Genomic DNA, 25,048 nt, shown 5'->3' with positions numbered 1-25,048 from the left:
TTGTTGGGTTAAGGTGGGACTCACTAGTCAAACATTGTATGTGTTGGGTTAAGGTGGGACTCACTAGTCAAATATTGTTGGGTTAAGGTGGGACTCACTAGTCAAACATTGTTGGGTTAAGTGGGACTCACTAGTCAAATATTGTTGGGTTAAGGTGGGACTCACTAGTCAAACATTGTTGGGTTAAGGTGGGACTCACTAGTCAAATATTGTTGGGTTAAGGTGGGACTCACTAGTCAAACATTGTTGGGTTAAGGTGGGACTCACTAGTCAAACATTGTATGTGTTGGGTTAAGGTGGGACTCACTAGTCAAACATTGTTGGGTTAAGGTGGGACTCACTAGTCAAATATTGTATGTGTTGGGTTAAGGTGGGACTCACTAGTCAAATATTGTTGGGTTAAGGTGGGACTCACTAGTCAAATATTGTTGGGTTAAGGTGGGACTCACTAGTCAAATATTGTTGGGTTAAGGTGTGACTCACTAGTCAAACATTGTATGTGTTGGGTTAAGGTGGGACTCACTAGTAAAACATTGTATGTGTTGGGTTAAGGTGGGACTCACTAGTAAAACATTGTATATGTTGGGTTAAGGTGGGACTCACTAGTCAAACATTGTATGTGTTGGGTTAAGGTGGGACTCACTAGCCAAATATTGTATGTGTTGGGTTAAGGTGGGACTCACTAGTCAAACATTGTTGGGTTAAGGTGGGACTCACTAGTCAAACATTGTTGGGTTAAGGTGGGACTCACTAGTCAAACATTGTATGTGTTGGGTTAAGGTGGGACTCACTAGTCAAACATTGTTGGGTTAAGGTGGGACTCACTAGTCAAACATTGTTGGGTTAAGGTGGGACTCACTAGTCAAACATTGTTGGGTTAAGGTGTGACTCACTAGTCAAACATTGTTGGGTTAAGGTGGGACTCACTAGTCAAATATTGTTGGGTTAAGGTGGGACTCACTAGTCAAACATTGTTGAGTTAAGGTGGGACTCACTAGTCAAATATTGTTGGGTTAAGGTGGGACTCACTAGTCAAACATTGTATGTGTTGGGTTAAGGTGGGACTCACTAGTCAAACATTGTTGGGTTAAGGTGGGACTCACTAGTAAAACATTGTATGTGTTGGGTTAAGGTGGGACTCACTAGTCAAACATTGTATGTGTTGGGTTAAGGTGGGACTCACTAGTCAAACATTGTATGTGTTGGGTTAAGGTGGGACTCACTAGTCAAACATTGTTGGGTTAAGGTGGGACTCACTAGTCAAACATTGTTGGGTTAAGGTGGGACTCACTAGTAAAACATTGTATGTGTTGGGTTAAGGTGGGACACACTAGTCAAATATTGAAAGTGCTGGGTTAAGGTGGGACTCACTAGCCAAACATTGTTGGGTTAAGGTGGGACTCACTAGTCAAACATTGTTGGGTTAAGGTGGGACTCACTAGTCAAATATTGTTGGGTTAAGTGGGACTCACTAGCCAGACATTGTTGGGTTAAGTGGGACTCACTAGTCAAACATTGTATGTGTTGGGTTAAGGTGGGACTCACTAGTCAAACATTGTTGGGTTAAGGTGGGACTCACTAGTCAAACATTGTTGGGTTAAGGTGGGACTCACTAGTCAAACATTGTTGGGTTAAGGTGGGACTCACTAGTCAAACATTGTTGGGTTAAGGTGGGACACACTAGTCAAACATTGTATGTGTTGGGTTAAGGTGTGACTCACTAGCCAAATATTGTTGGGTTAAGTGGGACTCACTAGTCAAACATTGTATGTGTTGGGTTAAGGTGGGACTCACTAGTCAAACATTGTTGGGTTAAGGTGGGACTCACTAGCCAAACATTGTTGGGTTAAGGTGGGACTCACTAGTCAAATATTGTTGGGTTAAGGTGGGACTCACTAGTCAAACATTGTTGGGTTAAGTGGGACTCACTAGTCAAACATTGTATGTGTTGGGTTAAGGTGGGACTCACTAGTCAAATATTGTTGGGTTAAGTGGGACTCACTAGTCAAACATTGTTGGGTTAAGGTGGGACTCACTAGTCAAATATTGTTGGGTTAAGTGGGACTCACTAGTCAAACATTGTTGGGTTAAGGTGGGACTCACAAGTCAAACATTGTTGGGTTAAGGTGGGACTCACTAGTCAAATATTGTTGGGTTAAGGTGGGACTCACTAGTCAAATATTGTTGGGTTAAGGTGGGACTCACTAGTCAAACATTGTTGGGTTAAGGTGGGACACACTAGTCAAACATTGTATGTGTTGGGTTAAGGTGGGACTCACTAGTCAAATATTGTATGTGTTGGGTTAAGGTGGGACTCACTAGTCAAACATTGTTGGGTTAAGGTGTGACTCACTAGTCAAACATTGTTGGGTTAAGTGGGACTCACTAGCCAAACATTGTATGTGTTGGGTTAAGGTGGGACTCACTAGTCAAACATTGTATGTGTTGGGTTAAGGTGGGACTCACTAGTCAAACATTGTATGTGTTGGGTTAAGGTGGGACTCACTAGTCAAATATTGTTGGGTTAAGGTGGGACTCACTAGTCAAACATTGTTGGGTTAAGGTGGGACTCACTAGTCAAACATTGTATGTGTTGGGTTAAGGTGGGACTCACTAGTCAAATATTGTTGGGTTAAGGTGGGACTCACTAGTCAAACATTGTTGGGTTAAGGTGGGACTCACTAGTCAAACATTGTTGGGTTAAGGTGTGACTCACTAGTCAAACATTGTTGGGTTAAGTGGGACTCACTAGTCAAACATTGTTGGGTTAAGGTGGGACTCACTAGTCAAACATTGTTGGGTTAAGGTGGGACTCACTAGTCAAATATTGTTGGGTTAAGGTGGGACTCACTAGTCAAACATTGTTGGGTTAAGGTGGGACTCACTAGTCAAACATTGTTGGGTTAAGGTGGGACTCACTAGTCAAACATTGTTGGGTTAAGGTGGGACACACTAGTCAAACATTGTTGGGTTAAGGTGGGACTCACTAGTCAAACATTGTTGGGTTAAGGTGGGACACACTAGTCAAACATTGTTGGGTTAAGGTGTGACTCACTAGTCAAACATTGTATGTGTTGGGTTAAGGTGGGACTCACTAGTCAAATATTGTTGGGTTAAGGTGGGACTCACTAGTCAAATATTGTTGGGTTAAGGTGGGACTCACTAGTCAAACATTGTTGGGTTAAGGTGGGACTCACTAGTCAAATATTGTTGGGTTAAGGTGGGACTCACTAGTCAAACATTGTTGGGTTAAGGTGTGACTCACTAGTCAAACATTGTTGGGTTAAGGTGGGACTCACTAGTCAAACATTGTTGGGTTAAGGTGGGACACACTAGTCAAACATTGTTGGGTTAAGGTGTGACTCACTAGTCAAACATTGTATGTGTTGGGTTAAGGTGGGACTCACTAGTCAAATATTGTTGGGTTAAGGTGGGACTCACTAGTCAAACATTGTTGGGTTAAGGTGGGACTCACTAGTCAAACATTGTTGGGTTAAGGTGTGACTCACTAGTCAAACATTGTATGTGTTGGGTTAAGGTGGGACTCACTAGTCAAATATTGTTGGGTTAAGTGGGACTCACTAGTCAAATATTGTATGTGTTGGGTTAAGGTGGGACACACTAGTCAAATATTGAAAGTGTTGGGTTAAGGTGGGACTCACTAGTCAAACATTGTTGGGTTAAGGTGGGACTCACTAGTCAAATATTGAAAGTGTTGGGTTAAGGTGGGACTCACTAGTCAAACATTGTATGTGTTGGGTTAAGGTGGGACACACTAGTCAAATATTGAAAGTGTTGGGTTAAGGTGGGACTCACTAGTCAAACATTGTATGTGTTGGGTTAAGGTGGGACACACTAGTCAAATATTGAAAGTGTTGGGTTAAGGTGGGACTCACTAGTCAAACATTGTATGTGTTGGGTTAAGGTGGGACACACTAGTCAAATATTGTATGTGTTGGGTTAAGGTGGGACTCACTAGTCAAACATTGTATGTGTTGGGTTAAGGTGGGACACACTAGTCAAATATTGAAAGTGTTGGGTTAAGGTGGGACTCACTAGTCAAACATTGTATGTGTTGGGTTAAGGTGGGACACACTAGTCAAATATTGTATGTGTTGGGTTAAGGTGGGACTCACTAGCCAAACATTGTTGGGTTAAGGTGGGACTCACTAGTCAAACATTGTTGGGTTAAGGTGTGACTCACTAGTCAAACATTGTATGTGTTGGGTTAAGGTGGGACTCACTAGTCAAATATTGTTGGGTTAAGGTGGGACTCACTAGTCAAATATTGTTGGGTTAAGGTGGGACTCACTAGTCAAACATTGTTGGGTTAAGGTGTGACTCACTAGTCAAACATTGTATGTGTTGGGTTAAGGTGGGACTCACTAGTCAAATATTGTTGGGTTAAGGTGGGACTCACTAGTCAAACATTGTTGGGTTAAGGTGTGACTCACTAGTCAAACATTGTATGTGTTGGGTTAAGGTGGGACTCACTAGTCAAACATTGTTGGGTTAAGGTGGGACTCACTAGTCAAATATTGTTGGGTTAAGTGGGACTCACTAGTCAAACATTGTATGTGTTGGGTTAAGGTGGGACTCACTAGTCAAACATTGTATGTGTTGGGTTAAGGTGGGACTCACTAGTCAAACATTGTATGTGTTGGGTTAAGGTGGGACTCACTAGTCAAATATTGTTGGGTTAAGGTGGGACTCACTAGTAAAACATTGTATGTGTTGGGTTAAGGTGGGACTCACTAGTCAAACATTGTATGTGTTGGGTTAAGGTGGGACTCACTAGTCAAACATTGTTGGGTTAAGGTGGGACTCACTAGTCAAACATTGTATGTGTTGGGTTAAGGTGGGACTCACTAGTCAAACATTGTATGTGTTGGGTTAAGGTGGGACTCACTAGTAAAACATTGTATGTGTTGGGTTAAGGTGGGACTCACTAGTCAAACATTGTATGTGTTGGGTTAAGGTGGGACTCACTAGTCAAACATTGTTGGGTTAAGGTGGGACTCACTAGTAAAACATTGTATGTGTTGGGTTAAGGTGGGACTCACTAGTCAAATATTGTTGGGTTAAGTGGGACTCACTAGCCAAACATTGTTGGGTTAAGGTGTGACTCACTAGTCAAATATTGTTGGGTTAAGGTGGGACTCACTAGTCAAACATTGTTGGGTTAAGGTGGGACTCACTAGTCAAATATTGTTGGGTTAAGGTGGGACTCACTAGTCAAATATTGTTGGGTTAAGGTGGGACTCACTAGTCAAATATTGTTGGGTTAAGGTGGGACTCACTAGTCAAACATTGTTGAGTTAAGGTGGGACTCACTAGCCAAACATTGTTGGGTTAAGGTGGGACTCACTAGTCAAACATTGTTGGGTTAAGGTGGGACTCACTAGTCAAACATTGTATGTGTTGGGTTAAGGTGGGACTCACTAGTCAAATATTGTTGGGTTAAGGTGGGACTCACTAGTCAAACATTGTATGTGTTGGGTTAAGGTGGGACTCACTAGTCAAATATTGTTGGGTTAAGGTGGGACTCACTAGTCAAACATTGTTGGGTTAAGGTGTGACTCACTAGTCAAATATTGTTGGGTTAAGGTGGGACTCACTAGTCAAACATTGTTGGGTTAAGGTGGGACTCACTAGTCAAATATTGTATGTGTTGGGTTAAGGTGGGACTCACTAGTCAAATATTGTATGTGTTGGGTTAAGGTGGGACTCACTAGTCAAACATTGTATGTGTTGGGTTAAGGTGGGACTCACTAGTCAAACATTGTATGTGTTGGGTTAAGGTGGGACTCACTAGTCAAATATTGTATGTGTTGGGTTAAGGTGGGACTCACTAGTCAAACATTGTTGGGTTAAGGTGGGACTCACTAGTCAAATATTGTTGGGTTAAGGTGGGACTCACTAGTCAAACATTGTATGTGTTGGGTTAAGGTGGGACTCACTAGTCAAACATTGTTGGGTTAAGGTGGGACTCACTAGTCAAATATTGTTGGGTTAAGGTGGGACACACTAGTCAAATATTGTTGGGTTAAGGTGGGACTCACTAGTCAAACATTGTATGTGTTGGGTTAAGGTGGGACTCACTAGTCAAATATTGTATGTGTTGGGTTAAGGTGGGACTCACTAGTCAAATATTGTATGTGTTGGGTTAAGGTGGGACTCACTAGTCAAATATTGTATGTGTTGGGTTAAGTGGGACTCACTAGTCAAATATTGTATGTGTTGGGTTAAGGTGGGACTCACTAGTCAAACATTGTTGGGTTAAGGTGGGACTCACTAGTCAAACATTGTTGGGTTAAGGTGGGACTCACTAGTCAAACATTGTATGTGTTGGGTTAAGTGGGACTCACTAGTCAAACATTGTATGTGTTGGGTTAAGGTGGGACTCACTAGTCAAACATTGTTGGGTTAAGGTGGGACTCACTAGTCAAACATTGTTGGGTTAAGGTGTGACTCACTAGTCAAATATTGTATGTGTTGGGTTAAGGTGGGACTCACTAGTCAAACATTGTTGGGTTAAGTGGGACTCACTAGTCAAACATTGTATGTGTTGGGTTAAGGTGGGACTCACTAGTCAAACATTGTTGGGTTAAGTGGGACTCACTAGTCAAACATTGTATGTGTTGGGTTAAGGTGGGACTCACTAGTCAAACATTGTTGGGTTAAGGTGGGACTCACTAGTCAAACATTGTTGGGTTAAGGTGTGACTCACTAGTCAAACATTGTTGGGTTAAGGTGGGACTCACTAGTCAAACATTGTTGGGTTAAGGTGGGACTCACTAGTCAAACATTGTTGGGTTAAGGTGTGACTCACTAGTCAAACATTGTTGGGTTAAGGTGGGACTCACTAGTCAAACATTGTTGGGTTAAGGTGGGACTCACTAGTCAAACATTGTTGGGTTAAGGTGGGACTCACTAGTCAAACATTGTATGTGTTGGGTTAAGGTGGGACTCACTAGTCAAATATTGTTGGGTTAAGGTGTGACTCACTAGTCAAACATTGTATGTGTTGGGTTAAGGTGGGACTCACTAGTCAAACATTGTATGTGTTGGGTTAAGGTGGGACTCACTAGTCAAACATTGTTGGGTTAAGGTGGGACTCACTAGTCAAACATTGTATGTGTTGGGTTAAGGTGGGACTCACTAGTAAAACATTGTATGTGTTGGGTTAAGGTGTGACTCACTAGTCAAACATTGTTGGGTTAAGGTGTGACTCACTAGTCAAACATTGTTGGGTTAAGGTGGGACTCACTAGTCAAACATTGTTGGGTTAAGGTGGGACTCACTAGTCAAACATTGTTGGGTTAAGGTGGGACTCACTAGTCAAACATTGTATGTGTTGGGTTAAGGTGGGACTCACTAGTCAAATATTGTTGGGTTAAGGTGGGACTCACTAGTCAAACATTGTATGTGTTGGGTTAAGGTGGGACTCACTAGTCAAATATTGTTGGGTTAAGTGGGACTCACTAGTCAAATATTGTTGGGTTAAGGTGTGACTCACTAGTCAAACATTGTTGGGTTAAGGTGGGACTCACTAGTCAAACATTGTATGTGTTGGGTTAAGGTGGGACTCACTAGTCAAATATTGTTGGGTTAAGTGGGACTCACTAGTCAAATATTGTTGGGTTAAGGTGTGACTCACTAGTCAAACATTGTATGTGTTGGGTTAAGGTGTGACTCACTAGTCAAACATTGTTGGGTTAAGGTGGGACTCACTAGTCAAACATTGTTGGGTTAAGGTGGGACTCACTAGTCAAATATTGTTGGGTTAAGGTGGGACTCACTAGTCAAACATTGTTGGGTTAAGGTGGGACTCACTAGTCAAATATTGTTGGGTTAAGGTGGGACTCACTAGTCAAATATTGTTGGGTTAAGTGGGACTCACTAGTCAAACATTGTTGGGTTAAGGTGGGACTCACTAGTCAAATATTGTTGGGTTAAGTGGGACTCACTAGTCAAACATTGTATGTGTTGGGTTAAGGTGGGACTCACTAGTCAAATATTGTTGGGTTAAGTGGGACTCACTAGTCAAATATTGTTGGGTTAAGGTGGGACTCACTAGTCAAATATTGTTGGGTTAAGTGGGACTCACTAGTCAAACATTGTTGGGTTAAGTGGGACTCACTAGTCAAACATTGTATGTGTTGGGTTAAGGTGGGACTCACTAGTCAAATATTGTTGGGTTAAGTGGGACTCACTAGTCAAATATTGTTGGGTTAAGGTGTGACTCACTAGTCAAACATTGTATGTGTTGGGTTAAGGTGGGACTCACTAGTCAAATATTGTTGGGTTAAGGTGGGACTCACTAGTCAAATATTGTTGGGTTAAGGTGGGACTCACTAGTCAAATATTGTTGGGTTAAGGTGTGACTCACTAGTCAAATATTGTTGGGTTAAGTGGGACTCACTAGTCAAACATTGTTGGGTTAAGTGGGACTCACTAGCCAAACATTGTTGGGTTAAGGTGGGACTCACTAGTCAAATATTGTTGGGTTAAGTGGGACTCACTAGTCAAACATTGTTGGGTTAAGTGGGACTCACTAGCCAAACATTGTATGTGTTGGGTTAAGGTGGGACTCACTAGTCAAACATTGTATGTGTTGGGTTAAGGTGGGACTCACTAGTCAAACATTGTTGGGTTAAGGTGGGACTCACTAGTCAAATATTGAAAGTGCTGGGTTAAGAGAGACTTACAGTTTTAAATATCCCCTTCTCTCTGAGCCTTTTTGGGCTTGAGAATTTGCTACATTAGCAATCATACAATGTCTTATCTCCTGTAAAACACATCATAGAATGATGCCAGCATCATTAAAAGTAAATGCGACAAATTTTGATTCCAAAAAAAAAAAGAAAAATCTTTGCCTCAATAAAAATTTGAAATGTAAACAACTTGACTTGACCAAATATTGACCAACATTTTTGTTTACCTCTTCCTGTTTGTGAAGATGGTCTCTGGACATCTGAGTAAAGCGCTGGAGGGACTGGTTCAGTTGTTTCTCCTCTAGCAGTTTCTTTTTATTTACAGCTGAAAGTTTACAGATGGTGGACTAGTGTGATGGTAGAATGGTGGAGTGTTGTGATGGTGGAATGGTGGAGTGGTGGAGTGGTGGAGTCATGTGATGGTGGAGTGGTGTGAAGGTGGAGTGGTGTGATGGTAATGTGGAGTGGTTTGATGGTGGAGTGGTGTGATGGTGGAATAGTGTGATGGTGGAATAGTGTGATGGTGGAATAGTGTGATGGTGGATTGGTGTGAAGGTGGAGTGGTGTGATGGTAATGTGGAGTGGTTTGATGGTGGAATGGTGTGATGGTGGAGTGGTGTGATGGTGGAGTCATGTGATGGTGGAGTGGTTTGATGGTGTTGTGGTGTGATGGTGGATTGGTGTGAAGGTGGAGTCATGTGATGGTGGAGTGGTGTGATGGTAGTGTGGAGTGGTGTGATGGTGGATTGGTGTGAAGGTGGAGTCATGTGATGGTGGAATGGTGTGATGGTGGAGTGGTGTGATGGTGGAGTGGTGTGATGGTGGAGTGGTGTGATGGTGGAGTGGTGTGATGGTGGAGTGGTTTGATGGTGTTGTGGTGTGATGGTGGATTGATTTGGAGTGGTGGAGTGTTGTGATGGTGAAGTGGTGGAGTGGTGTGATGGTGGAGTGGTGTGATGGTAGTGTGGAGTGTTGTGATGGTGGATTGGTGTGAAGGTGGAGTCATGTGATGGTGGAATGGTGTGATGGTAGTGTGGAGTGGTGTGATGGTGGATTGGTGTGAAGGTGGAGTGGTTTGATGGTGGAGTGGTTTGATGGTGGAGTGGTGTGGTGGTGGAGTGGTGTGGTGGTGGAGTGGTGTGAAGGTGGAGTGGTGTGGTGGTGGAGAGGTGTGGTGTGATGGTGGAGTGATGTGGAGTGGTGTGATGATGGAGTGGTATGAAGGTGGAGTGGTGTGGTGGTGGAGTGGTGTGGTGTGATGGTGGAGTGATGTGGTGGTGGAATGGTGTGATGGTGGAATAGTGTGATGGTGGAATAGTGTGATGGTGGAATAGTGTGATGGTGGAATAGTGTGATGGTGGAATAGTGAGATGGTGGAGTGGTTTGATGGTGGAGTGTTGTGATGGTGGAGTGGTGTGGTGGTGGAATTGTGTGATGGTGGAATAGTGTGATGGCGGAGTTTGTGATGGTGTTGTGATGGTGGAGTGGTGTGTTGGTGGAGTAGTGTAGTGGTGTAAATGGATTATTTGAACAATTATTGACTTTAAAAAACTTTTGCCTACCATTTTCATAATCTCTGAGTGTGTGTCTGACTGCTCTCTGTTGTTTAAGGATGTCTCCCTCTATCCGCTTCAACTCCCTCTCCTCTTGCTTGTGTAGCCACATATGATCCTTAGCAAGACAAAAATATTTTGTTTGGTGAGGTGAGATCTTTTGTTTGGTGAGGTGAGATCTTTTGTTTGGTGAGGTGAGATCTTTTGTTTGGTGAGGTGAGATCTTTTGTTTGGTGAGGTGAGATCTTTTGTTTGGTGAGGTGAGATCTTTTGTTTGGTGAGGTGAGATCTTTTGTTTGGTGAGGTGAGATCTTTTGTTTGGTGAGGTGAGATCTTTTGTTTGGTGAGATCTTTTGTTTGGTGAGGTGAGATCTTTTGTTTGGTGAGGTGAGATCTTTTGTTTGGTGAGATCTTTTGTTTGGTGAGGTGAGATCTTTTGTTTGGTGAGGTGAGATCTTTTGTTTGGTGAGGTGAGATCTTTTGTTTGGTGAGGTGAGATCTTTTGTTTGGTGAGATCTTTTGTTTGGTGAGGTGAGATCTTTTGTTTGGTGAGGTGAGATCTTTTGTTTGGTGAGATCTTTTGTTTGGTGAGGTGAGATCTTTTGTTTGGTGAGGTGAGATCTTTTGTTTGGTGAGGTGAGATCTTTTGTTTGGTGAGGTGAGATCTTTTGTTTGGTGAGGTGAGATCTTCTGTTTGGTGAGATCTTTTGTTTGGTGAGATCTTTTGTTTGGTGAGGTGAGATCTTTTGTTTGGTGAGGTGAGATCTTTTGTTTGGTGAGGTGAGATATTTTGTTTGGTGAGGTGAGATCTTTTGTTTGGTGAGGTGAGATCTTTTGTTTGGTGAGGTGAGATCTTTTGTTTGGTGAGGTGAGATATTTTGTTTGGTGAGGTGAGATCTTTTGTTTGGTGAGGTGAGATCTTTTGTTTGGTGAGGTGAGATCTTTTGTTTGGTGAGGTGGGATCTTTTGTTTGGTGAGGTGAGATCTTTTGTTTGGTGAGGTGAGATCTTTTGTTTGGTGAGGTGAGATCTTTTGTTTGGTGAGGTGAGATCTTTTGTTTGGTGAGGTGAGATCTTTTGTTTGGTGAGGTGAGATCTTTTGTTTGGTGAGATCTTTTGTTTGGTGAGGTGAGATCTTTTGTTTGGTGAGGTGAGATCTTTTGTTTGGTGAGGTGAGATCTTTTGTTTGGTGAGGTGAGATCTTTTGTTTGGTGAGGTGAGATCTTTTGTTTGGTGAGGTGAGATCTTTTGTTTGGTGAGGTGAGATCTTTTGTTTGGTGAGGTGAGATCTTTTGTTTGGTGAGGTGAGATCTTTTGTTTGGTGAGGTGAGATCTTTTGTTTGGTGAGGTGAGATCTTTTGTTTGGTGAGGTGAGATCTTTTGTTTGGTGAGGTGAGATCTTTTGTTTGGTGAGGTGAAATCTTTTGTTTGGTGAGATCTTTTGTTTGGTGAGGTGAAATCTTTTGTTTGGTGAGGTGAGATCTTTTTGGTGAGGTGAGATCTTTTGTTTGGTGAGGTGAGATCTTTTGTTTGGTGAGGTGAGATCTTTTGTTTGGTGAGGTGAAATCTTTTGTTTGGTGAGATCTTTTGTTTGGTGAGGTGAAATCTTTTGTTTGGTGAGGTGAGATCTTTTGTTTGGTTAGGTGAGATCTTTTGTTTGGTGAGGTGAGATCTTTTGTTTGGTGAGGTGAGATATTTTGTTTGGTGAGGTGAGATCTTTTGTTTGGTGAGGTGAGATCTTTTGTTTGGTGAGGTGAGATCTTTTGTTTGGTGAGGTGAGATATTTTGTTTGGTGAGGTGAGATCTTTTGTTTGGTGAGGTGAGATCTTTTGTTTGGTGAGATGAGATCTTTTGTTTGGTGAGGTGAGATCTTTTGTTTGGAGAGGTGAGATCTTTTGTTTGGTGAGGTGAGATCTTTTTGGAGAAGGTGAGCTCTTTTGTTTGGTGAGGTGAGATCTTTTGTTTGGTGAGGTGAGATCTTTTGTTTGGTGAGGTGAGATCTTTTGTTTGGTGAGGTGAGATCTTTTGTTTGGTGAGGTGAGATCTTTTTGGTGAGGTGAGATCTTTTGTTTGGTGAGGTGAGATCTTTTGTTTGGTGAGGTGAGATCTTTTTGGTGAGGTGAGATCTTTTGTTTGGTGAGGTGAGATCTTTTGTTTGGTGAGGTGAGATCTTTTGTTTGGTGAGGTGAGATCTTTTGTTTGGTGAGGTGAGATCTTTTGTTTGGTGAGGTGAGATCTTTTGTTTGGTGAGGTGAGATCTTTTGTTTGGTGAGATCTTTTGTTTGGTGAGGTGAGATCTTTTGTTTGGTGAGGTGAGATCTTTTGTTTGGTGAGGTGAGATCTTTTGTTTGGTGAGATCTTTTGTTTGGTGAGGTGAGATCTTTTGTTTGGTGAGGTGAGATCTTTTTGGTGAGTGAGATCTTTTGTTTGGTGAGGTGAGATCTTTTGTTTGGTGAGGTGAGATCTTTTGTTTGGTGAGGTGAGATCTTTTGTTTGGTGAGGTGAGATCTTTTGTTTGGTGAGGTGAGATCTTTTGTGGGCATATCAAACTTGTGGGCATATGAAACTTGTGGGCATATGAAAACTTGTGGGCATACCAAACTTGTGGGCATATCAAACTTGTGGGCATACCAAACTTGTGGGCATATCAAACTTGTGGGCATATCAAACTTGTGGGCATATCAAACTTGTGGGCATATCAAAACTTATACTAAGATTTGATCAATCATGATGTGCACTAGATGGCCCAAACACATCACATGTGTAACACTGGCTAAAGACATTGTTGTGAACATTTTGACCATCAGATATGTTCTAGGCTATCCATTATCTTTCATAATTTAAGCTTTTATTGTACAACAGGAGCATATTTGCTTTTAGAAGGTGAATACATGCCAATTAGCTATCCATAGGTCTACCAACCTCAATAACTTTAATATTTTTTTCATACTCTCTCTCATCTTGTTTGACTCGCTCAGAAAACAAAAGCACATTGTTGATAGTGGTGTCACTTCTAGTCCTTGGACGGGAGGGCTGCTTGTCTTTCTTCAAGGTGTAGGTGTAGCTGTACCTGGTGGAGTCTAGAAAACCTCCTGGGCCAACATTTCTTTCTTGGGCTCTATGGACAAATATAGGCAAAGTTCATGTCTTACATAGCAACAATACATGTACAATCAGATGACCTTGACATAGCAACAATACATGTACAATCAGATGACCTTGACATAACAACAATACATGTACAATCAGATGGCCTTGAGTGGATGGAAAACATGGCTCAGGGTAAACTTCTCTAAAATGCTGGCTTTCAAATAGACAAATGTTTCATTGTTTTCAGACTTCTCTAAAATGCTGGCTTTCAAATAGACAAATGTTTCATTGTTTTCAGACTTCTCTGAAATGCTGGCTTTCAAATGGACAACTGTTTAACTGTTTTCATACATCAATGTGTGTATGTAAAAGTACTCACCAGCACAACTGACAAGCATACACGCATGCACAAGTACTCACACACAAAGAGCTGAAAATTGACCTACTTAAGAAAAGCTGCGTAATCTTTGCTCTCCTCAGCAGCATCTGTCTGCTCCTCCGGTGTGAGACCTGGAGCACTCAGAGGTCTCTTAAGGAGCTGGTAACGATTATGCAGCAGCTTGCACCTGTCAAATGGTAGGTCTGTCAACACCATTCTGAAATAGAATTTTAATATGGGGTTCAATATAAAGCCACAATATCTTGTTACATCAGCAGGATTCCCTTTTACTAATCCACAAGACTAACACAAACATTGTCATTAGAAATTTGAAGATTTAAATGACTACTGTTTGAGTATTACAATTATTATATAGTATTTTTATTGTAAAAATTCCATTTTTTTATAGGAACTTACAATACTGCTCTATTAAATCATTTTCTTTGTTCTACGTTTAGAAATTAAACTAAAGTTAAACAAGTTCCTAATTCAATTCCATTTTTTTATAGGAACTTACAATACTGCTATATTAAATCATTTTCTATGTTCCTTGTTTAGAAATTATTCTAAAGTTAAACAAGTTCCTAATTCAATTTGGACCAAGTCAAAGAATGTAGGGGGCTCTGGAGAGGAGCTTCTGTAACATTTAAAAACATGATTGGCTCTAAGCAAACAGCTTATGAGACCAAGCAACATGAATTTTGAACTCTTGTGTAAAATCTGTTTAAACTGACAATGTGTCATTGAACAATAAGTGGCTGGAACATAAAAAGTACCTAACACAAGGAAAGCACAAATCTGCTGGAGTGAGAAATTCAGAGATGGAGGTGTTAGCAGTTAGGTGTTAGGCCCCATGTCAAGCAAAATGGAAACTAGAAAATCAGACAAAGGCATATCATAGGATCAACGAGGATAAACACAAAGAGGAATATCCAAAAAAAAACAACACATGGCATAGAAATATAGCAAAAGACAGGAAATTTTTTTTAAACAAAATTGTAAAGCAAGATTGGCTGGTTTAGAGAGAAATGTGACAACAAAGTAATGTTTTTTAAAACCATGCATATGCACATTTTATTCAATAATTTTTTAAAACCATGCATATGCACATTTTATTCAATAATTTTTTAAAACCATGCATATGCACATTTTATTCAATAATTTTTTAAAACCATGCATATGCACATTTTATTCAATAATTTTAAAAAAATATTAGGACCTACATTTTAAATTTTCTTTAAGCAATGCACATGGAAAGTTTTTTTAACATATTTTTTTTAAATTTTTACATTTAAAATCTTCTTCAACTGCAAGATTATTTTAATTATGAGCATTAAAATAATAATCAATACAGTGGGAATAAAAAAAATAATTACTTAAATAGCAATATTTAATGTGAGTTGAATTTCTTATATTTGTAAAAAAATATTACATTTATAATATTTGAATGTGGGTATGGTGTCTGTGAGGGTGACCTTTTTTGATGGGGAAAAAGAGTTTCGCATTTTAAGAAGTAATTAGGTCATTTTGTTTTTATTTGTTTTCTCTGCCCCTCATTAAGCTAGGCCATTAAATTTGGTCTCAAATTAACCAGTAAGTGATATGGTTTAATGATATATGATAAGTGACAGAAAATTCTAATTAAAAATTTAACAAGAAAATCTATGATATAACATGGTTGTAATGGAAAGGTGTGTCGTACCATGGCAGTGAGTAAAGTTCCCTTTTCAAACCTGACGGTCTATAGGGCAAGTGAAGTAGAGTTCACTTGTTTCTGTGACCTCGGCATATGAAGAGATAGTGTGGTCAGCACTATGCCCAGCCGCCAGAGGCGTAGTGACCCCTCCCAGCGCCCGGGGACAAAACTTTCTATTTGCACCCCCCCCTCGAACTTTTCATTTGCACCCCCCCCCCTCAAACTTTCGATTTGCACCCCCCCTCAAACTTTCAATTTGGCGCCCCCCCTAAGGTCAGCGCCCGGGGACATATGTCCCTTCCGCCCCTCCCTACGCTTCTGCCAGAGGCCTTTACTTTCCCTAACGTGTGTTAGGTACCCATCAGAGTTGGGTGGACTCGGGGACGGTCTACTGACTTGAACCCGGATTCAAACTCGAGACTATATCGGGTTAGCAGTCCAGCTCTCTACCACTAGACCAGGGGTCGGCAACCTTTTGAAGCGGAAGAGCCAAAAGTTACAATTTTCAAAATTTCCCTGGTTTTAAAGAGCCTCTAACATTTTTTTATTTCAAATATTTTATTTTTTGATTAAGATTATTAGTATTTGTGCAAGGAGCTGGAGAGCCGCATCTTGATATCAAAAGAGCCGCATGCGGCTCGCGAGCCGCAGGTTACCGACCCCTGCACTAGACCAATGGCAGTGAGTGACAAATATTAAATTAAGTAATTTAGTTTAAAACGAACTAAAAGCCTCAAAATTAGTGCCTAATGGGTTAATTTGATTAAATTAATAAATAATAAATATAAAATATAAATGGATGTCTTTTACCTGTAACACAGCTATGTTCAGAATTTTACCTTTGTAAACTGCTTAATAATCGGTTTGGTGACTGACGAATTTTCAAAGTTTCAACACATACATTTTATAATTACTTCACATTCATTTTAATCTAGTCGACAGTAATAAATACTAATAAATAGCTATAATTTGTTATAAAAACATATTTCAATACTTCCTGCCACCATCTTGTATAATTGTTGTCTTGGGAACAAGGTATAGCACTGGGAATTTAATTACGGAAACTGTACTAGTAGCGCCCCTTGAAAGAACAAGTATTCTGTAGAATTTAAACAGAGGTGACCGGAAAGAAGCGAAACGGAAAAAAAGCGCAAACAGAAAAAGCGCAAACAGAAAAACCGCACACAGAAAAAAGCGCAAACAGAAAAAAGTGCAAACAGAAAAAAGCACAAACAGAAAAAAGCGCAACGGAAAAATGCGCAACGGAAAAAAGCACAAAAAAGAAAAAATGCAAACAGAAAAAAAGCTAAACTTTCTCGAATATTCTTATCAGTAGCGTACGCAGGGGGAGCAGGGGGAGCGGCCACTCCCCCTCTGGCCATTTTCAGCAAAGTGGCGCCTTTTTGGAAACTTTTTAAACTCAAAGTTTTAAACAATGATATTTGTTAAAAAATATTTTTGGTCGGCACAACTATGTAAATCACAAGATTTCTTTTCATGCAGCAATTTAGCATTATTGTACTAGTCTAGTAGTGTCTACGTTTACAACACGTATTAACAGCTGCATCAGTTTGCCATTCTAAAAATAACCATTACTATGCATTGCAATGTTTAAAAAACCTCTACGGATAGTACCACTTGGCAAGAGGAGTGTTTAGTTTAAGGCAACTGCATAATGTATTTGCTTACGAATAATTGAATTAGAAAATGTTATACATAAAACTTCACACATAATTACTTTATATATACAGTTTGAATAGTGTGATTAATTTAAAAAAAAATTACAATGCAGACACAAATACAACTGATGTGGCACCTCTATTTAAATTTACTTATGAGCAAACTGCGTAGTGGTGGGGACATTTTGACAAGGTCATATATATATATATATATATATATATATATATATATATATAATATGTATTTGTGTAATATATATGTATGTTTAGACCAGTCATCTAAAAACTGACGCTATGTTCACTCTGAGTTGGTTATCTCTCTCCCCCCCCCCCGCACACACACAAACCTCACTGAGGTAGATTGGAAACACTGACGAGAAGCCGCGTTGGTTGTTAACAATTCTTTATTTCAGCCATGATGGAAGAGAGAGAGCGGAAGTGACGAGAGACAATTATTTATATACATGTAAGGGACATCACTCAAGATAACAGTATAAATATAATACTAATACAAGAAGAGTGAGTTCCCTTGACTTCACAAGTCTCACTATATTACATCCCTTTACCCTTAGTAAACACAACACATCTCTCAATAGAACAATTAACAGTATCCTAAAATCACCAATTATATTGTAACATGAACACTATGGTAGATTACATCCTTACAAACAATGCACAATATGTTACAACATAATTAAAATACAAAACAATGATGTCAAAGTCCTTTTGACCTTTAAAATCATAGGTCTAACTTATTTGGGACTTTGATTGTCCTGCTTGACCTTCTGGTAAACTATCACCACTGTACAAGCTGCTACAGAAAAATGCAACTTGGCACTGGTGTAAACAACAAGATACTGCTTTTAATACAGCAAAAGAGGCTTTGTCTTCTGACACCTTACTAACTCACTATGACCCAGGGAAAAGACTTATATTAACATGTGATGCTTCACCAGATGGTGTAGGAGCAGTCTTGTCCCACATGGATGAGAAGGGTGACAGACCCATTGCTTTTGCCAGTAGATCTTTGAACCAGGCTGAGAAAAATTATTCTCAGTTAGATAGGTGTAAGCCCTGCTAGGGGGGGATACCTTAAAATCTAGTCTTACCCTTCCCTAGGCTTATCTACTTAACTACTGTCCGGTCAGTGCAACCGTGGTAGAACCCACAGTGGTTAAACCCTAACCTTAGTCTAAATAATAAGCTACTAAAATAAAACAAAAACTTTTACAGTTAATAAAATTTATTGTATGGAACCAAAAGTTATAAAAAAAGAATAGATATAAACTGACACAAAACAGAACCAAACGAAACAAACTTTTTACATCAAACACAACAATTCATATATAACCAAACACCCAGCCAAGTTGCACAAGCAACCTCACTGGAAGGGGGGGGGAAGAGAAAAAGAAAAGGAAAACTTAAGAAAAATGCATGGTAATGGCAGATATATACATAAATATATACACAAGTTCAAAATGCTACCTACTACTACTATCTAGCTAAAGCCTCGAGTAAAACTAATCCCTACTATACAATTCTAAAAGCAATTCTCAAAAGCAAAACTAACCACTGTCTAAAGAAGAACTAGCAACTTAAAAATAACGTGTAAACAAATTCATTGTAGAACCAATCTTTCCTACACAAGGAGCAGCCCGAAGCCATTGGTCTACATAAACAACATCTATATTGATAACATTACAGTTAACACACTCCGCTAAGGCCCCAATGAAGGCAGACACAAAGCAAGCGATACTCAACATGACGTTGCACGAAACAGCACACACATTAATTTTAAACAACCTAAAACTCGAGGCAACTAAAATATACTAATCTAATTACTGTCTAACCAACTGACTATTGACTAAGCCAATCCTAGTCAATAACAACATATCATAAAACAATCAAGTAAATGCACACACGCATTCACACCAGTTTAGGAAACACTCCTAAACACACTGGCCTAAACCACGTGGTCCGAAACACACGCCACGGGTTTAGAAAACACCAAAAATACATTTTAATTCAAAATAACAAAATAACACACCACGTGCATACCAGACATGCCGATGCTCACTATCTCGTTTTAGACGAAAATGAAAGAAAACGAGAAACATCGACAGTCGCATTCATACAAATCACGTAAAGATAAAGTATAAAAAAACAAATACCTCCACGCGTGCGGTGCGCCACGCGGAAACCTGACCCGACCTACATCTCGCCGCGGGTCAAAAAAAGGAAGAAAATCACTCCGAGCGGTCAATTTATAATGACCGCTTCGGACGGAAGGGGACTCCGTGCCGTTCCCCATTGGACCACCATGCACTCCCAGATTCGCAACAAATAAAATACAAAAAAATCCATTCACCCGCTCACATAGGGAAGGCTTAGGCATCATTTTTGGTGTTAAGAAATTTCATAAGTTTCTGTTTGGTAGGAAGTTCACCATCTTTACAGATCATAAACCATTGCTAGGTTTATTTGGAGAAAACAAAACCCTACCTGAGCATGCCTCACCAAGAATTCAAAGATGGGCTATCACACTAACTGCATACAATTATGAATTGAAATACAAACCTGGATCTGAGAATAGTGCAGATAGTCTTAGTAGATTACCTTTAAAAAAAAACCAGAGCCTGAGCTATGTACCAGAAGATGTATTTGTTCTCTTCACTATCATGGATAACTCCAATATAAATGTGAATGATATTAAAAGAGAAACACAAAAAGATGAGTGCTTAATAAAAGTATATGAGCACTGTATGAATGGTTGGCCTGAAGAGTCTGTGAATGATGACTTAAGGCCATATAAAATAAGAAATTAAAACCCTTTGTGAAGATAATATAAAAGATGGAGAAGATGCAGTCCATTATCAGTCAGAGTTGCCTAAACAAAGTACTTGTAACTTAATAAATGATTATGGTGATATGGCAATTTCAAATGTTTTAAAGAGAATACATTAGTAAGAAGGAATGTGATCATCAAACAACTTTGCTAACATCATTAGCACTTACAGAAACTAAAAGGGTAACATCAAAAGAAAAAAAAAGATTTTTTGCCATTTAATACTTTCAGATGCCAATTCAAAAATAGTTCCATTAAATCATGACAACTCATGCATTGAAAGAGAATTTGGTGTTAATAAGAATGTGTATCTAAGAAATTATGGGAGAAAGGAAAAATGGATACCAGGTCAAATTGTTCAATGTACAGGACCTGTGCCTTATAAAGTTAAAAATAACTTGTGCAGATAATAAGTGTGAATCTGTCAATCCCACCAAATCTGATCAGTTCACACCAACTCAGTTTGTTCCACAACCAAGTTCTGTTGATATGAGTGAACCAAGTTGTCTGGAGTCAGAAAATGTAAATTCTGGAGTTAATGATTTAAATCCTAGACCTCCTGAGATAGAGAATCCAGATGGTCAGAATCTTGAGTCACCAAATCAAAAGCCACTGAGAAGGTCAAGCAGGACAATCAAAGTCCCAAATAAGTTAGACCTATGATTTTAAAGGTCAAGAGGACTTTGACATTATTGTTTTGTATTTTAATTATGTTGTAACATATTGTGCATTGTTTGTAAGGATGTAATCTACCATAGTGTTCATGTTACAATATAATTGGTGATTTTAGGATACCATCAATTGTTCTATTGAGAGATGTGTTATTGTGTTCTAAGGGTAAAGGGATGTAATAGATTGAGATAATTGTGAGGTCAAGGGAACTCACTCTTCTGTATTAGTATTATATTTATATTGTTATCTTGAGTGATGTCCCTTGTGCATTGTACTTCCTTCCGTCCTCCCTCTCTCTGTGGTACCATCATGTAGTTAGACCCAATAAACGTTATATACAACCACATGCTTCTATCGTCAATCTATTATATTACAGGCTTTTGAAAAATTCAAAGTAAAAAAAGTACCACTTCCGGTTATCAGAAATCGCTCAAAAGTTGATACGGATCTACGATTTTGATAAAATATTTATATATGAAATTTCATCAACCTAGCTGTAACGGTACTCAAGTTATCGTGTTTACACGCAGACACACAGACATAAGGACAAGATTGCAAAATTATGTTTTTCTGTATCAGTGAGGTGTAAAACGTTGAGATTTGTAAAAATCTCGATTTTTTTTTGCACGATTACAAGACTTTCTCTATACTTGGTATACATGAGAAAGTAAAAAAAAAAGGAAGAAGTTTAGCCCAAAAGTGCGTAGCTTCAAAAAAAATTAAAATACATCCAGAAAAAAATTAATATACACATTTGTATATTTACACATACATACATACATATAATTTTTTTTTTTTCATTTGGGGAGGGTTGGAAGAGATCAGCTGTCAGTGAAGCAGAAGCAGCCTGAATGTCGTGGATGAACCACCCAGAATTGATTACAATGGAGAGTTGTGGTTTTGTACCAAGGCTACACAAGGGTCCACGGATATGATAATTGTTGTATATTAATCTTTTTTTTTCAGCTGGAGTTATATAGGGATTGCATAATGTCACATCAATGCTTGCTACTGATACCAAAGATTAATATTTTGTTACAAGAAAAGAACACCTGGATCTTCGTTCAAACTTTTATTTGACAAAATAAAAATTATTTTTGGTAATTATACAAAAAGGTTGTTAAATACTGATAATTAATTTAAATAAAACAATGAACTATAGACATTTTTTTTTAACATTAATTCTAGTAGAAATGTAAAAAATTAAATTATTCATAAAAGATTTAAAAAGATTCATGATTGGTATAGAGCCCAATTTTTGTGCGTTTAAATGGTTGGTATAGAGCCCAATAAATTATTAATGTGGATTGAAACTAAATAAATTAAATGGACAATCTGTAGACTATGGTATATATAATCTAACAACTACAAAGCATATCATACAATCTAATTACTTCAAGAATTGAATATAATATCAAGTTCACCATAATTTCAAAATTTTATAAATTTTTTTAATCGATAAACTTAACTACAAGCATATATAATTTTATTAATTACAAGCATACATAATTTAATTTAATTACAAGCATACATAATTTCATTTAATTACGAGCATATATAATTTCATTTAATTACAAGCATATATAATTTCATTTAATTACAAGCATATATAATTTTATTTAATTACAAGCATATATAATTTAATTACAAGCATATATAATTTTATTTAATAACAAGCATACATAATTTCATTTAATTACAAGCATACATAATTTCATTTAATTACAAGCATACATAATTTCATTTAATTACAAGCATATATAATTTTATTTTATTACGAGCATATATAATTTTATTTTATTACGAGCATATATAATATTATTTATTAAGATTTTAAATGCACTGAAAATGATAAAGTGAAAGCAAGTTTATTAAATTCTCTTATTTTCAGTACACTGAAAAGCTTATTATTATGACGTTTTTTGTATTTGTTTTATTTTTTACTTTTTAGTAACGACAACACATATGACAAAAATTATTGACTTTAAAACCTATCAGCATTCTCTAAAAGACAGTTATTTGCCCCATGCCAGTGGTTGGTGTCCACCATGTGACCAAAGCCTGCCTTGTATACAGGCTGACACAGCCATCACCAGTTTTCTCCCCTTTATTCTTACATTTATTTTTGATGACTAAATTAACATATAATTAAATTTAAAAAGAAATAAATGTTTTTGTGCTGTCACTGAAGATCAAAGTTTCTGGAAGTGAAATGGCTGCTTTAGATGTGGTGCCACGTTGTAACTCAAAAGTTTTTACAAACTGTCACAGTTGTAAATGTAAAGATGTCCAGATGTAGACCTAAACAAAAATATCAAAGTAAGGATGCAATTTTTATTCAATCAATTATCATATCAAACATGAAACTGCTATAAATTCTCAGATTTAATATTATATACATAAATTATCTGGTACGCAAATATTGCCAAAAGCGGGTAGTATAAATACATATTTTGCGATTAACTACCTTTTGCTTTGAGCAATCTAACTTTTATTTATTGTTTCATAAATAATAGTGCATTTATAAAGCTTGTTGTTAAAAATGTGTTATAGATTGATTGACACTTAAATCTCTCTTTTTTTAAAATTAATTAATTAATAAATTAATTACAAATATTTCTCTTGACTACATCTTGACTTAAACACTTGAACACAGAAAGGTGAGATCACAGGTGGAAAGAGAAGGTCAGACAAAGGGCTGCAACAAGAAAATACTTCCGTCAAACTGAATAAAGAGATCTCTTTCTACCTGAATCAACTTAGAGTTTTCTTGGTTTGGATCCATGCATTGTGAGAATGTGTTTTGGAAAAAAAATCTTTGTGTCTCCTACTCAACCAGAGGCTGACGGCGCCCTCCAGGTGTTCCAGACTGGCAGCCTCAGCTTCGTGCATCTTCTCCAGCTGAAACATGGGATTCTAGAGTTCTGGGACCTTCATGTGCAAGGGGAAACAACTTACTTTGTCCCCACCTTGTCCACCATTTGTCCCCACCTTGTCCACCATTTGTCCCCACCTTGTCCACTGTTTGTCCCACCTTGTCCACCATTTGTCCCCACCTTGTCCACCATTTGTCCCCACCTTGTCCACCGTTTGTCCCACCTTGTCCACTGTTTGTCCCACCTTGTCCACCATTTGTCCCCACCTTGTCCACCATTTGTCCCCACCTTGTCCACCATTTGTCCCCAACTTGTCCACCATTTGTCCCCACCTTGTCCACTGTTTGTCCCACCTTGTCCACCATTTGTCCCCACCTTGTCCACCATTTGTCCCCATCTTGTCCACTGTTTGTCCCACCTTGTCCACCATTTGTCCCCACCTTGTCCACCATTTGTCCCCACCTTGTCCACCATTTGTCCCCACCTTGTCCACTGTTTGTCCCCCACCTTATCCACTGTTTGTCCCACCTTGTCCACCATTTGTCCCCACATTGTCCACTGTTTGCCCACCTTGTCCACCATTTGTCCCACCTTGTCCACCATTTGTCCCCACCTTGTCCACTGTTTGTCCCACCTTGTCCACCATTTGTCCCCACCTTGTCCACTGTTTGTCCCACCTTGTCCACCATTTGTCCCCACCTTGTCCACTGTTTGTCCCACCTTGTCCACCATTTGTCCCCACCTTGTCCACCATTTGTCCCCACCTTGTCCACCATTTGTCCCCATCTTGTCCACTGTTTGTCCCACCTTGTCCACCATTTGTACCCATCTTGTCCACTGTTTGTCCCACCTTGTCCACCATTTGTCCCCATCTTGTCCACCATTTGTCCCCACCTTGTCCACCATTTGTCCCCATCTTGTCCACTGTTTGTCCCACCTTGTCCACCATTTGTCCCCATCTTGTCCACTGTTTGTCCCACCTTGTCCACCATTTGTCCCCATCTTGTCCACCATTTGTCCCCACCTTGTCCACCATTTGTCCCCATCTTGTCCACTGTTTGTCCCACCTTGTCCACCATTTGTCCCCACCTTGTCCCCTGTTTGTCCCCACCTTGTCCAATGTTTGTAACACTTGATCCCATGAGCTCTGTAGAGTGGATACAATCCTCTGGTTGTCTTGTGGGCTGCGGTTAGGACTGGGGCTGGCAGGTCTGGGGGTGGTGCAAGAACTGGTAGGGCGACTTGGTAAAGAAGGTTGGCCAACAAATTTCACTTGGCGGAAAGCCTTGAAAATTATTACATTATAAAAAATTAAATTCAATGCACTTTAAAATGAGAGCTTGTATTGAATAAAAAATTATTTTGACCATGTCTTTTTTAAAATGATTTGAAAACTGAATATCTAAGTTATATGTATGACTAATAATCTAAGTTACTTGATTGACAACAATCCAAGAAATTATTTTTTTATTAAGCTTTGTATTCAATTCCCCCCCCCCCCCCCATTTGTTCTAGTCTGACCTTATCCCCCCCCCCTCTATT

The 25,048-nt window shown here is 39.1% G+C and overlaps 2 protein-coding genes across 3 annotated transcripts in view; both read right to left on the bottom strand.

Moving 5' to 3' along the window:
* Positions 1–16,463, bottom strand: part of LOC131950274 (trichohyalin) — a 39,034-nt gene extending 22,571 nt beyond the window's left edge. The window contains exons 1-6 of one of the 2 annotated variants that reach the window (XM_059312354.1): positions 16,245–16,463; positions 13,806–13,955; positions 13,192–13,387; positions 10,280–10,388; positions 8,945–9,042; positions 8,712–8,791 (exon numbers count right to left, since the gene is read on the bottom strand). In XM_059312354.1, the coding sequence (XP_059168337.1) occupies positions 8,712–8,791; positions 8,945–9,042; positions 10,280–10,388; positions 13,192–13,387; positions 13,806–13,954 (632 nt within the window). In that variant the 5' untranslated portion in view covers position 13,955; positions 16,245–16,463. The remainder of the gene's footprint in view (positions 1–8,711; positions 8,792–8,944; positions 9,043–10,279; positions 10,389–13,191; positions 13,388–13,805; positions 13,956–16,244) is intronic. The other variant, XM_059312353.1, reaches the window with a different exon arrangement.
* A 5,224-nt stretch (positions 16,464–21,687) lies between these two features.
* Positions 21,688–25,048, bottom strand: part of LOC131950279 (polycystin-1) — a 74,336-nt gene continuing 70,975 nt past the window's right edge. Inside the window, exons 32-34 of the mRNA XM_059312360.1 lie at positions 24,618–24,791; positions 23,380–23,531; positions 21,688–22,931 (exon numbers count right to left, since the gene is read on the bottom strand). Of these exons, the coding sequence (XP_059168343.1) occupies positions 23,385–23,531; positions 24,618–24,791 (321 nt within the window). The 3' untranslated portion in view covers positions 21,688–22,931; positions 23,380–23,384. The remainder of the gene's footprint in view (positions 22,932–23,379; positions 23,532–24,617; positions 24,792–25,048) is intronic.

The sequence above is a fragment of the Physella acuta genome, unplaced genomic scaffold (assembly GCF_028476545.2).
Source record: "Physella acuta isolate Inbredline_101_S28 unplaced genomic scaffold, ASM2847654v3 ptg000750l, whole genome shotgun sequence".
In the NCBI taxonomy this organism is placed as follows: Eukaryota; Metazoa; Mollusca; class Gastropoda; family Physidae; genus Physella; species Physella acuta.
Note: the sequence above shows the minus strand (reverse complement) of the source record. Positions and strands in the feature narration are given on the sequence as shown.